The sequence below is a fragment of the Crocodylus porosus genome, unplaced genomic scaffold, assembly GCF_001723895.1.
Source record: "Crocodylus porosus isolate Cpor-Errol unplaced genomic scaffold, CroPor_comp1, whole genome shotgun sequence".
Taxonomy (NCBI): domain Eukaryota; kingdom Metazoa; phylum Chordata; order Crocodylia; family Crocodylidae; genus Crocodylus; species Crocodylus porosus.
In genome coordinates this window covers 13,562,860-13,575,726 of record NW_017728932.1, presented here as the reverse complement: position 1 = coordinate 13,575,726, position 12,867 = coordinate 13,562,860, and the positions used below count along the sequence as shown (strand labels likewise).

The 12,867-nt window shown below is 40.4% G+C and overlaps 1 protein-coding gene across 5 annotated transcripts in view; it reads left to right on the top strand.

Annotated features, from left to right (window-relative positions):
• USP32 (ubiquitin specific peptidase 32) overlaps positions 1–12,867 on the top strand; it is a 133,540-nt gene that overhangs the window by 75,456 nt on the left and 45,217 nt on the right. For all 5 annotated transcript variants that reach the window (XM_019545662.1, XM_019545660.1, XM_019545658.1 and 2 more), the window contains exons 6-11: positions 1,465–1,596; positions 4,042–4,149; positions 5,101–5,216; positions 5,626–5,688; positions 8,766–8,849; positions 12,292–12,353. In XM_019545662.1, coding sequence (XP_019401207.1) covers positions 1,465–1,596; positions 4,042–4,149; positions 5,101–5,216; positions 5,626–5,688; positions 8,766–8,849; positions 12,292–12,353 — 565 coding nt within the window. The remainder of the gene's footprint in view (positions 1–1,464; positions 1,597–4,041; positions 4,150–5,100; positions 5,217–5,625; positions 5,689–8,765; positions 8,850–12,291; positions 12,354–12,867) is intronic.

Below are 12,867 nucleotides of genomic sequence, written 5' to 3'. Positions count from 1 at the left end.
AATGGATTTAAGGGCTCGTAACCATCTGGGAATAAGATCACAGCACACATGGTGGTTCTTACTTAATAACAAAGCTGTCTATATTATCTTTTTGAGAAACGTTTAATTCTTACAGACATAAAGCACTGTCGTGACGTGTACATGTAAAACAAGGGTGAAATGCTTGGGAGAAAATCCATATTTTTAACCAGTCTTACTTTGTGGGCAGAAAGACCCCTGTTCTAGATGCTGCATGTGGAATTTTGTTCATGGCTTTTTGTTCAAAACACTTTGTCTTTCCCACAGTTTCTTTTAGAACTTTCTTGATGAGTAGAAACTTGACACGGTTACTCAGTCATCTCATAATTTTTCAGTTAAAAGGGGGAGAAATAATTTAGCTGTGCATAGATTTGGCCTTTCCTAATACTTGTTCTCATGGCTTTTTTTTTTCTTCTTTCATCCTTCCCCGGTTTGTTGCTGCTTCTGCTTTTGAATTCAGTTGGGAGCTCTTTGTGATAAGTTTGTCCATGGAAGCTCCAGGACATGCCAGGCCTCAGTGTGGACAGGTTCTCCAGACACAGCTATAATACAACCAGTAAATAAGAGAAGAAAATAAAGACAAATGATTTTATAGTGGAAATACTCCTATAATGTAGAAATGCATTAAATAATGTCTGTAAGCAATGTTAAAAATGAATATAGTATCGCTTAGTTTTTAATTACACAGTGCTCTGTATAGGAACTTTGTTCCAGCTTTAACATTAAATTTTCAAACCTTCCCTCTCCAGAACAGGCATGTTCTCTTCTTGTAGGTTGAGTAAATACTCAGGTGTGTAAACAGTTGTTTTGCATCCTTACGTGAATAACCAAATGTGAGCTGTCCTAAAAAGGCACGAACATTTAAAAAATAAATAAATGCAAACATTTTAAAAAAAAGCTTCCTATCCAGTTAGTCATTGGTATAAGGGGAAAAAATAAGTAAAATAATAGAAGAAGCTCTAGGGAACTTAGTAGCTGACTAAGTTCAGTCTATCAATAATATGATATTTTATAACGTTTGATTTTTAATTTTTAGAATACAGGTTAGATGATCAGTGATCCTGCATATGAAGAAACTTGATATTCAGCTTATTTCTTCAGAGCAATGAATAACGTTAATTTGTATATGCATGAATTTGTTATAAAATTCATTAATGATTTCTCTTTTAACACCGTATTTTTATTGTGCTAGTGCCAGCTTTTTAAGTTGCCTCTACACTGCCAAAAATGTACATGTGCAAAGCATTTGTGTATTTGTAGATGCAGTGTGTGGCTTTTCAACAATATTTTAGACATTCCTGTCTAGCTATGCTGTAATTCTAATATTTTAATATGGATGTAGACACTTGGGTGTGCGTTTTCTTCATTCTAACAGAAAATAAATGTTTTCTTTAAAGGACTTATGTTTTTGAATGTTAGAGATTTAACTTGCATTTATTTTTACAGTAGAAGAATCAGACATCATCGACCTTGAAAAACGATATTGGCTGCTAAAGGCTCAGTCAAGAACTGGACGTTTTGATTTAGAAACTTTTGGCCCTTTAGTTTCCCCTCCCATACATCCATCTTTGAGTGAAGGTATGGATCCTCATAAAGTTTTCTTTTGTGCAGTTATGTTGGTGTGGGTTTACGTGTTCAAAAAATACTTATACAGCTCTTATAGACACATGCTACTCCAAGCTTTCCTGTAGATGCATTATTGGTTTGCTAGTGTCCAGTAGAACATCCTTTTAATTCATTTTTAAGCTTACGTTGAGAGAGGATTTGTTTCTCTAAGCTCTAAATATCTGAAAACAAGAGAGAGCTTCTGTGAATCTGTTTGTTGACAAGTCTGAACTGACAAGAAAAATGCTGCCTCTGAGATGCATCCGTCTAAACTATTGGAAAAGCTGGCAGACGTTTTGATCTTTCCTGTTTAAGTTAGTCTATGTTTCCTTCATGTTTCTTCCTTGTCTTTATTCAACTTTTTTTAATATAAGAAGATGCCTTTCTGTTTCCTTAGAATGGAACGTGGGCACGCTTGTCCTTAAATGCCAAAGAGCAGTTCATTTGTAAAGTGAAAATCCAGGATATCAAGATTGCAATCCTAGTATAAAATGAAGAGATCTGCCTTAATAGTAAGAGCTGAAGAGAGCAAAAGCACATGGCTGGCTTGGAAGACTGGTATATTGGGGTGTAGGCCATTCTGAACTAGGTGGTGAGTCCTTTCAAGCTCCTGCTAGATTGGTTTAGCGTCAAAATTGGCATCAACATAGAGGGGTTGTGTCCCACGTAAAATGGGATGTGTTCCACTCCTGTATACACATCGCTGAAACAGCACCAGTCGTTGCTGTTTGGAACTGTTCTTGTACTCATTAGCAACTAAAACGGGGCAAAGATGCACAGCAGGTATAAACTGTCATAACTCCACTCTGATGCAGTTCAGACAACTTATACCACGTGAGGCTCTGTCCCTGAATTGAACCACGGCAGCAAAACTATTTTTTCACTCCTGGAAGTGGTATATCCAATTGTGGAGTAGTACTTGGGACTGGGGCAGAAAAGCCTGAAACGCCTCTGTTGGTATTGTATCTGTTTTTGTGGATAGGAGACGTGAAACGTCCAGGCTAGCCTTTTTATTGATGGGGAAAGACTTTCAAAAGTACCGAAGGATTTAGAAGCTGAAGTCTTTTTGAAAGCCAATTGAACTTAGACACCTAATTCAGATAATGGCAGATCTTTACCAGTTCCTAAGGAGGCACAGACATCTCTAGTGATTGCAGCAGGAGTAGGGTTCGACACAGCTCTCGGAAAGCCAGCTGGGTGCGTTTTTAAGCCTTTTACAGATATGGCCATTTTCTGACCACTTGATCCCGACCACCCTGGAAACTAATTCTGTGTCTGCACTGATATTTAGGGCTGACCTTGAGGTTGTCCTCAACCGTTCTAAATCACTTGCTCTGCCCTTTCTCATCTCTGCCAGAACTAGTCGCCTGCATAGCAGCTGGCCACATTGTGCTGCTTATTTTACAGCATGATGCTGAGATGGTTTCTAGGTTCCCTTCTCAAGTCTGTCTGGGCATTGGGATGCAAGCTACTTGCATCTCTTTCCTATTTGCCTCTTACATACAGTAGAGCGGGTGCAGAAGGCCAGGAAGTCAGGGATTGTGGGGGTGGGGGAGTTGTGGGAAAACATTTGGGTCACTACTTATGTTCCAGGTGTATTGCATGTAGGTAAACTCCAAATACACTGCAGAGAAGGAAAGGGTGAGGATATGGGCAGAGCTAGGGTTAACCTCGTACCCAGAAGTTCAACCACGCTTCCAGGGTCAAGCTGGACAGGCAGCGGTGTCTAGGGGCTTCAGGACAACCTTGAAGTTTGACCCCAACTATTAGTGTATGCAGTCTAAAGCTGTTCTCACACTCGCAACAAAAATGCTTGTGTAAGTCTTAAACACAAGGGAGACACCAGGTTTGAGACTCGGGTTGCCAGGCAGGAATTAGGGAGGTGTTTGTTTCTGGTTCTACTTTGCCATGAGTAAGTCGCTGAACCTGATTTTTTTGGTTTCCCCACATGCAAAATGAGCATGTTGGCTGCTTACAGATGTTAAAATAAAAAGCAAAAACAGCGTGTTAGTTGGACTCGGCTCGCCCAACATCTGTATAGATCAGGCGCTTCAGTGGGGCGCTTTTGGCACGTTTATCTAATGGCTGATTGAATCAGCTTTGGATAAAAGTGCCAGAAAGCCCCACTAAAGCGTCAAAAAGCTCGATCTATACAGACGCGGTGGAGCCGGGTTCAACTAAGGCACTTTTGTCTTCTGGTAAACTGTGGGTTTTGGGGGAATTTTTATGTTGTTTTAATTTTTCATCTTTGTCAGCAGCCATTAATGCTTAAGTATTTGTCATGGACACTAAAGATAACTTACTGTCACCTAATGTTCCTACCTTGCTGGAAAATCTGAAGCTTTTATATTAAAGCTAAATATTTTTTGTTGGCTTGTTTGGTCGGACTCAGTGTGGTGACGCTTCTGTGGTTTGTAGGTTTGTTTAATGCATTTGATGAAAATCGTGACAATCACATAGACTTTAAGGAAATTTCCTGTGGGCTTTCAGCATGCTGCAGGGGACCCTTGGCAGAAAGGCAAAAATGTGAGTGTACAAAATATTGTCCATTAAGCTGCTAATTATAAGAAATGCATCTGTTCAATTTTAGCAATTAAATTTAGTTCATTTACATATTTTGTTTTTAAACCTGGGCTTCAGAAGGAGGTGGGGAGAAATCTCTCGAATATACATTCTTGAATTAAGTTTAAACATGAAGGTTTTATTCTATTAACTGTGGCTAAGCTTTATTAATTCAGTATATTCATATGAGTTATTCTGACTACACTCCTAGAAACCCCTTTAGTTAGAAGTATTTTATGTTGGTTTTCCAGACATTCTTTTGGTACTTTAATTTTGCTAATAAATTTTTCATAGGTACAAACTGCATTAATTCATTTGTAATACCAAATTCTGTCTCTCAGTATATAGGGACAAATTAAACATTTGGTCTTTCTACAAGATGTTCAAAAAATTATGCACTTGCTGTTTTCTCTTCTAATTAGCATGGACCAGTTTGTGGGCTGCCCAACTCTTTCCCCACTGCCTGTAGGCTGAGATTCGGCTAAGTGCCCTTGAAACAAATGTTGACCCTGTGTAACATAAAGATTGATATTTTGCTAGAAAACTGTAGGATTCTGCACGTATGTGTATCCCAAGCCATTTCACCCCACACATCACAGAACGGAGAGAATCTGGATTTCAGTTTAGCAAAAACTTTCCTTCCCCCACCTGCTCACTCAGAAGTCTTGTTTCATTTTTGTTTGGGGTTTGTTTGTGAAGCATCAAAGCTCTGTCATCAAGTTGCATCCTTGAGGTATGTGCAGGTTTTGACCTACTGTGAAGATTACAAGATGCGGTAGGCAGGGTAGGGGCGCACCTTATGCATTCAGCTTGTAAGCTTGTTTTGAAGCGAGAGGCTCAATTTAGAGCATAGCTTGTCGGATGACTCAGACCTACAAAAATAATCCTTTTTTTTTTTTCTCCTCCTCCCCTCAGTTTGCTTCAAGGTTTTTGATGTTGACCGGGATGGTGTTTTGTCTCGCACTGAACTTAAGGAAATGGTGGTTGCACTTTTAGAGGTCTGGAAAGATAACCGTACTGACAAAATACCTGTAAGTCGCGTTTTAATTTATTTGCTGCTGTTTTCTAAAGTGGTCCTTGAAAAAGAGTATCAAGTTTCAGTCAAAACTTCATTTAGGCAAGTTTCGCCAAGACTTTCTTGAGCTGTGTGAACCGGGGGAAGGCAGTAACAGTGTGCGCCGTTGACCTTGTGTAAAAGTGGAGTGACACTAACTGTAGTAGAACTATTCACTTGCAATTTCTGCTGCTGCTAGTGTTTCAAAGACATTTTAAATGTAAATTATCAGTGGTATGAAGACACTAATTTCATTTAAATTTATCTGTACATGTCAGAAAAATCAGGGTGTTTGGGGTTTTTTTTGTCCTTTTGGGCCTGGGTTTCCAGGCATAACTCTAAATGCATTTAACACTCTTTATTTTCTAATACCTTCATTTGTCAAGGAATTGAACAAGGATTTATCTGAAATCGTGGAAGACGTTTTGAATGCACATGACACCACAAAGGTAAGAATTTGCTGCGCTTGCCTTTACCTTTTTAATAGGAACTTGAAAATAGGAAGCTGTTGGGTATAGGGTGTTCTTCCTCCACAGGTGCTTTCGTAAGAAGCGGGTTGAACCCTTGATGATAAAAGAAGATGAGCAAAATTAAAAATTGAATTATTTTGCAAACAAAAAATCCCAGAAATATTGTAGTTTTTTCATAAATAAAGGCATTTTAAAATGGAGTTGAAGTGAAATGAATAAAATCAAAGAAAGTGAACTTCTCAGCATAGGAATGTTTTTAATAAAAGATTCCCTTCTAGGAAAATGTCACCTTTTCATTAAAGCTTTCCAGGTTTATCCATTAGGGAAAGAGTATATACTTGACTTTAATAAGCCATCTTTCTATATGAAAATCAAATCCAGAGTAGATAAGCAGCAGAAATTAATCACCATCATGGTAATACTAGACTTTATTACATTTGATTAATACTGCTTTAATAAACCTGGTGTTTTCATTTCTCTTTGCAGATAAATTGACCTGTAGTGTCTTGTTTTGAAAAGCTAATAACATTTTCATGTATAATGAAGTACATACTTGCAGTATTGTCACAAATCAGTAGTTGGAAAACATTCTGGCAGCACTTGTCCTGACTTTCTGAGATGTTAATAAAATGTTTCCAGATTTTAGAAATAGTAATACCATATGTGGTGCTTTTAGACCATTTTATATACATTTGGAAATGCAGTTCATAACATTATTGGCTCAGGATGGTCCCAATACTTGCAAGCACACACAATATGATTCTGCTATTTCATTTCCTTATAACTTCCAAATGAATAGACATTATAAGAAGTTCATAAAAACTACAAGCTAGTTATAATAGCGAGTAGAAATACTTGATTGCCTCCTTGAACAGCTGCATAGCATGACTTTCTGTGCTTCAGAAAATTGCAGGCATATCATTTGGTAGAAAGAAACTTCCATTACTGTAAGAGTAAAAAGTATTGCCTCTGTAATGATGCGCCTCTCATCCGTTCAGGTTTTTATTGTTTCGTCTTCAGGAAAGGTGGCCTTACAAGCTTATCCCTAGGGTTTAGCAAAAATGGAACAAAGCCTTATTTCTTAGCAGAGATAGGTGTGGAGTGGACTTGTCTCAGTAGATTATGATTATAAAAGTAGTGCTAAAAAGAGATGCTAATGAAATAATTGGATAAAAGTGCCCTTTGCAGATTATGTCATTGCCTCTAAACTAGAAAAAACAAGTGGCTACCAAAGATTTAGTAATTTATCGCTACTATGCAAGTCCTTATGCAATTGCATCCAAGTATTAGACTGTAAAACTTCGTATCAGACAATTATAGAATATTAGAAAATGTTTCTAGAGCTGGCCATTGTCTATACAGGTAAACAGATTGTTAAGTATTTATCTGGATTCTTGTTCAACTTTTCACTTGGATATTACGATGTTTATTCTCCGCCCAGCAATACTTTGTACTGTTGCCAAATAGTTAAAATATTTGCAAATATTTTATTATATTTTAGCCTTTGCTTTGATCACTGAAGTATTTTGACACTAAAAGGAGATTTGTCGCCATTACTGACAGCGAAGGCCTAAGGAAAGGTGGAACTGAACAAACATTGCAAAATAGTAGTGCAGTTTTTAAAAGCCGCAATTGGATTTCCAGTCCGTCTGTCAGAAGAAATGGATTTTTCTTCCTTAAATTGTTTATGAAATAATCAGTCATTAGGAAAATGATGCTGATTTGCCATGCAAATGTCTATCCTTTGATTTACCATTTATTATTTAGAGCAATTTTAACATGCTTGGTAATATAGGAAGATTGGCCATCTATGGACTAAAAATGAGTAATGGCGTGATGGTCTGGAAGTTATGTGAGAGGCAGGGATTTCTTAAGGTGATATTTTTTACTGTACCAACTACCTGGCTGGGATTGAAGTTAGACAAGCAAGACGTTCTTTGTCAGGTCTCTGATGGCAGCAAGCCAGGGGCACCCGCAGGGCCTGAGGCTGTAATACTCAGTAGTTGACACACAGCTTCAGAAAACCTGAGAAGCCAGCCACAACTTCTTTCCCTTACTCCCTTTCCAACCTCACTATCCTCATGGTCGAGGGAGATCTACCTAATACCTTTAAAAGGCCTACTTGGGAACAAAAATCCATGACCTGTCTGGACACTAAGAACCAAGGACTGAACATTAATATCTGGTTTATGGCACTTTTGTAATTTATCCAACTCCAGAATTCTCTCCATACAAGATAGGTGAGACTGACCCTCCTCCCTTCTGATCTCCCAGCAATCAGCTTCTTTTCTTCTGTAATTGTGCCCCTACGACCCTGAGAATTTCCGTAAGTCTCTGCCGGTTTTTCCAATGCTGTGCCTGGTTTCCTGTGATCAGACTGAATGTTTTGCATTTGAAAGCTTGCCTAATTCTGTTCCAGTTACATAGTTTGTCCAATAAAAGAGATCACCTTAAGAAAATCCTTGCCTAGTGCCTTTTGTAAACTCCAAGAGACTATTTTCATGCTGTCAGCAATTTTTCACAGCGACCAGTAAGTTAAGTTGACAGGAACATTATTGAAAACAGTCTGCTTTCGAATCTTAAAGTCCCAAACCTGCAGTTGAATTGGGTGGATTTCTGCACTGATGCAGGGGGCCCATCTGTGCAAAACTTGTTGTGAGATCAGAGCCGCAAACACGTTCAATGAAATGGCCACCCTGATTATCCAAGTACCGTTTCTAGTATACTTTAGTTTATGGCAGGTTTTATATACTTAATGGGAAGGGGTATATTACAGGATCTGAGGTTCAAACCTGTCAATGGTTCAATCTGTATGTGCTCAGCACTTTTTGTTTTGCTTGGGTTGCTTGTGTGTCTGGTCTAAGATAAATACAATTACCAATTTCAGCTTAATGTCATTACCCTGTGCAGAGCAAGTTTTATAGGAACAGTGATGAATGTTAATCCTTTCCAAGATGCTGCTTTTCATGCTTTGTATGACAGATTTATGTGCGGTTTTTAACAGGGATGAGATCAAATTGATGATATTCGTTCTTTCTCACTCCTTTTTAACTTAGATTGGGCATCTCACCCTTGAGGACTATCAGATCTGGAGTGTGAAGAGTGCGCTTGCCAATGAATTTTTAAATCTGCTTTTTCAGGTATGTTTTAGTGCAAATTTAAACCTTAACAATATGGTAATTAACTCACCAGTTTTTCTTTTGCAGACACGAAGTGCAGCATCAGCGTTGTGTCAACATGCTTGTGGTTTTGTCTATTCCAATAAAATGTGTTTTTGCAAGTGTGTGTCACCTTTACTGAAAGATGCCCTACTTGGTTGTTATTCATTTTTGTGTACTGCGATGCATTAAAACACAGTCTGATGACATGAATGCAAGCAGCGTACATAAAACTAAGAGAACTTTAGAAGTGTAACAGAAGTTAGATTTTGTTCTTTTGGAAAATGTTTCACAAAACTCAGTAGTCTTCCAAATTTCTGAGGAAGTGATGCTAGATATGGGGAAAGGTGCTGCTAAAGCTTGCAGTCATTTTTCTTTAACATTTTCTGTGAAGGCTTTCTAAAGAGCTTTTATTGGTCAATTAGTAGTGCAGTTCTAGAAAGGTACAATATCACATCACTGGCATAGTGGAGGTAAGCCTGAATTCAGAAGCTGAGGATCAAATGTGCACTGAATTCCTTTAATCCAATCAAGGGATAGCCTCAAAATGTAATACAGACCCATTGTAGTGTTGTTTCACCCTGTGTAAAAATAAATAATAAATAAATAAAATAAATTCCAAAGTTGTTTTGCTCTTTTGAATTATATTCCCTGCTAGTTATCCATAGGAGTCACTGTCCTGAGAGGCGAATGATGTTATCATAATCCTCTGTAATGGAGCTACAAGGATTTGCCCTAATTGAACTCCTTTTTAAGGTGCAGCAGAATAACCACCATTTTTCCTTATGCTTGTTAAATTTGCGCCTATTTCTTCTTGAAGGGACTGATCGCATGGAAGTGTTAGGCTACTAGTCCAACCCCTCTCTCCTTTGAAATCTCTTTTATATTCCCGTGTAAACTTTAAATCATATTGTGGATGCCCCCTGCCCACACTCTTCCCATTTTTGGAAGTCATCAAATGCACCATAGGTAAAAACACATGGATCGGGGAGAGTTACTTTCCCAAGTAATTTGATAGCATCAGCTACAGAATGTTTTTAACTCTTGTTTCAACTATGTCTTCAGGAAACATTGTCTTTATTTTTGTGTCCTGGTTAGCACTGAATACACTGTCTGACCTTCTTGATTAATATGTAATCAAGATATGGACATATCAGAATTAAAATAATTGATGTTTGGCAAATATGTTTTCCTTTAGTGATTGAACTGCAGTTGTTCTGCAGTGCTTGTTAAATTTCTCATCCTCCTTTCCCTCTTCCCTCTGGAGATGCTGCTGTATAGTGTTGGTTGGGGGGTGGGGTTTGTTCAGTTCGTTTTCTTTCCTTCTGTCGCTCTTTCCCATGAGGCCACCATGTTCTTATAGTCTGAGGTAGTGTCCATCCTGCATGCTTTCTTGGCTTAGGGATGCGAACACTAACCCTGCCACTTTTTTTGTTTGGATGTTTGCTTGGGCAGTTGCTCAGCTTGTTTCTGCCTCAGTTTCCCATCTGTGAAATGGCAAAAGTCCATTTCACTCTTAAGGAAATACTTGGGAGCTACATAGGAAATTACTATGGAAGTGTGAAGCATTTAGGTCTTTTAGGAACAGTGGCTTTAGATAAGCAGCCAGCAAGCTTTAACAAGCTGTGGGTTGGAAGACCCTGGCTCTGACTCGACGTGAACTGGATGGCTTCAGCAGCACATCAGGGGTGGGGGGCTTTCCCTCCAGCACCTCGGGAGCCAGGCAGCCAGGAGCTGCAGCCTTGCCACCGTCATTTATCCCAGCCCCCCATTTCCCTGGCTGGGGAGCAAGTGCAGCTTCCAGGTAGTGGAGAGCTGTGCCAGGCAGCTGCAAACTGCATCGGTGCTGTTAGATGGAGTGCATGTGTGGTGGGTGGGTGTGGGTGGGGTAAGGGAGGTGAGGAGACGTGGCATGGGTGCAGCTGGAAGCTTGACCCTGGCATAGCTGTCACTGCATGGGCACAGGCAAAGACCTTTGGCTCCATGGGCCGGATCTCTGTGTTGCTGAGCCTTCCTTTAGATCCAGTTTCAGCAAATTGGCCTGATAGCTGCAGGAACAGCTTTTTTTTTTTGTTTTTGAGGAAGTTGGTTGTAGTACATTGTGTAGTACTTAATATAAAAAGAAACTGCTATCAGAGCCAGTTGTGTTGCAGGTATTGGGAGATCTGTCACTTCCCAGCAGCTAATGCCCTTTTTGTTTTTATTCAGAATATAAAATGGTCTCATGCAGTATAAAATCAGTTTATATCAGGTGCCTTTCCAAGAGTTAGAAATCTCCAGCTGAGATTCAGACTGATTGTTTCAAAAGACATGTAAGGAGAGATCATCCATCACCTTCTGAAAACTGGGTTGGAGACTCAGCAGCTGATCTGAGTAGACACGTCCATCTCCTTCCATCAGTCTCTTCCCCGCCCCCTCCCTTAAGTCGGGGGAAACTGTAATCCAGGTATTGTGCCCACGCACGTACTCCTCTGTACATGCTTATACTTCTCCCAGCAAACACAGTTTGACCTTGGTGGAAAAACTACAGAGACAACCAGCTAGAGACTCCAGCAGAGAGGAGATGTGTAAGCCACAGAAACGGGGAATGAGTAAAATATTTCCACCCCTTCAACCCAGACAGAATCCCCTCCAAGTTTGGCAGCATTTGGATCCATCTAGTTTCTTCCACTCCCAAGAGGGAAACAAATCCGACCCTCCGGTCTGTTGTGCATGATGAAGTTACCCTGGTAGCCCTCCAGTTTTGCTGGCAAAACCTTGTGTGCATTTGCATGCCAATCTCTGCAGCAGAGTGAGGCTTCTGCCGCTTTGCTTCATTCAGCTGCTTTTGCCCTCCCTGAATGAGTACACCACTTTGTTGGGAGAGCCAGGCAGTGGAGCCAGTAGCAGAACTAGGTGTGGGCTAGTGAGGTGCAGCCCCAGGCACAGACTCAGATGGGGTGCAAGAATGGCTGCAGGCACTGCACCAGCTGCTGCTGCCAGTAGGGCTGCAACACTTCCTAGTTAACGTCTTTGCATGTAGCCACCAGATGCGAACGGGTGTGGATAAAACCTGGCAGTTTGGGGAAGTTGGCTTAGTGTAAATAGAGCCTCTGTCTAACCAGAGCAACTGAAATACTGACCAAAAAATTATCTTAGACCATTCAGCGAGTCGGTCAGCACAAGACAGAGGAAGTTCCACAAAATCCAAATAAAACTGTTTGCTCCAAGGGTAAAACTTCATTTTAATTTTTGGGTTTCTTTTTCCCTTGGGTGTCCATGTTGATACTTACTTTGGCTAAACGGTGCATGCACAGCCTTGTAATTAGTACTTTATAATACTCTGTTTAGTAACTTGCTATAAATGTATTTCTTCAAAGTCCTCGATCTGTCTGGTCACAGTCTGGCATAGTTCAGAGTTGTTGTCTCCTGTCTTTCTGTCTAGGTGTGCCATATAGTTTTGGGGTTAAGACCTGCTACACCAGAAGAAGAGGGACAAATTATTAGGTACGTACTTTTGTGCCAGATCTGGTTTTACAGGTTTCTAGATTAGCCATCATTTTCATAGTTTCTAGGGTCGGAAGGGACCTGAGCAGATCATCTAGTCCGAGCCCCTGCCATGGCAGGAAAGAGTACTGGGGTCAAACGACCCCAGCAAGATGTGCATCTAACCTCCTCTTAAACACCCCCAAGGTAGGAGCCTGCACCACTTCTGTTGGAAGCTGGGTCCAGATCCTAGCCGCCCTGACCGTGAAGTAGCGCTTCCCGATGTCTAACCTAAACCTGCCCTCTGCCAGCTTGTGACCGTTATTCCTGGTCACTCCTGGCGGTGCTCGGGGGAACAGTGCTCCCCCAATGCCTGCTGATCCCCCCTGACTAGTTTATAGCAGGCCACCAGATCCCCCCTCAGCCTTGTCTTGTGGAGGCTGAACAGGTTCAGGTCCCATAGCATCTCCTCATAGGGCCTGTCCTGCTGCCCCCTGATCATGCGAGTGGCCTCCTCTGGACCCTCTCCATGCTG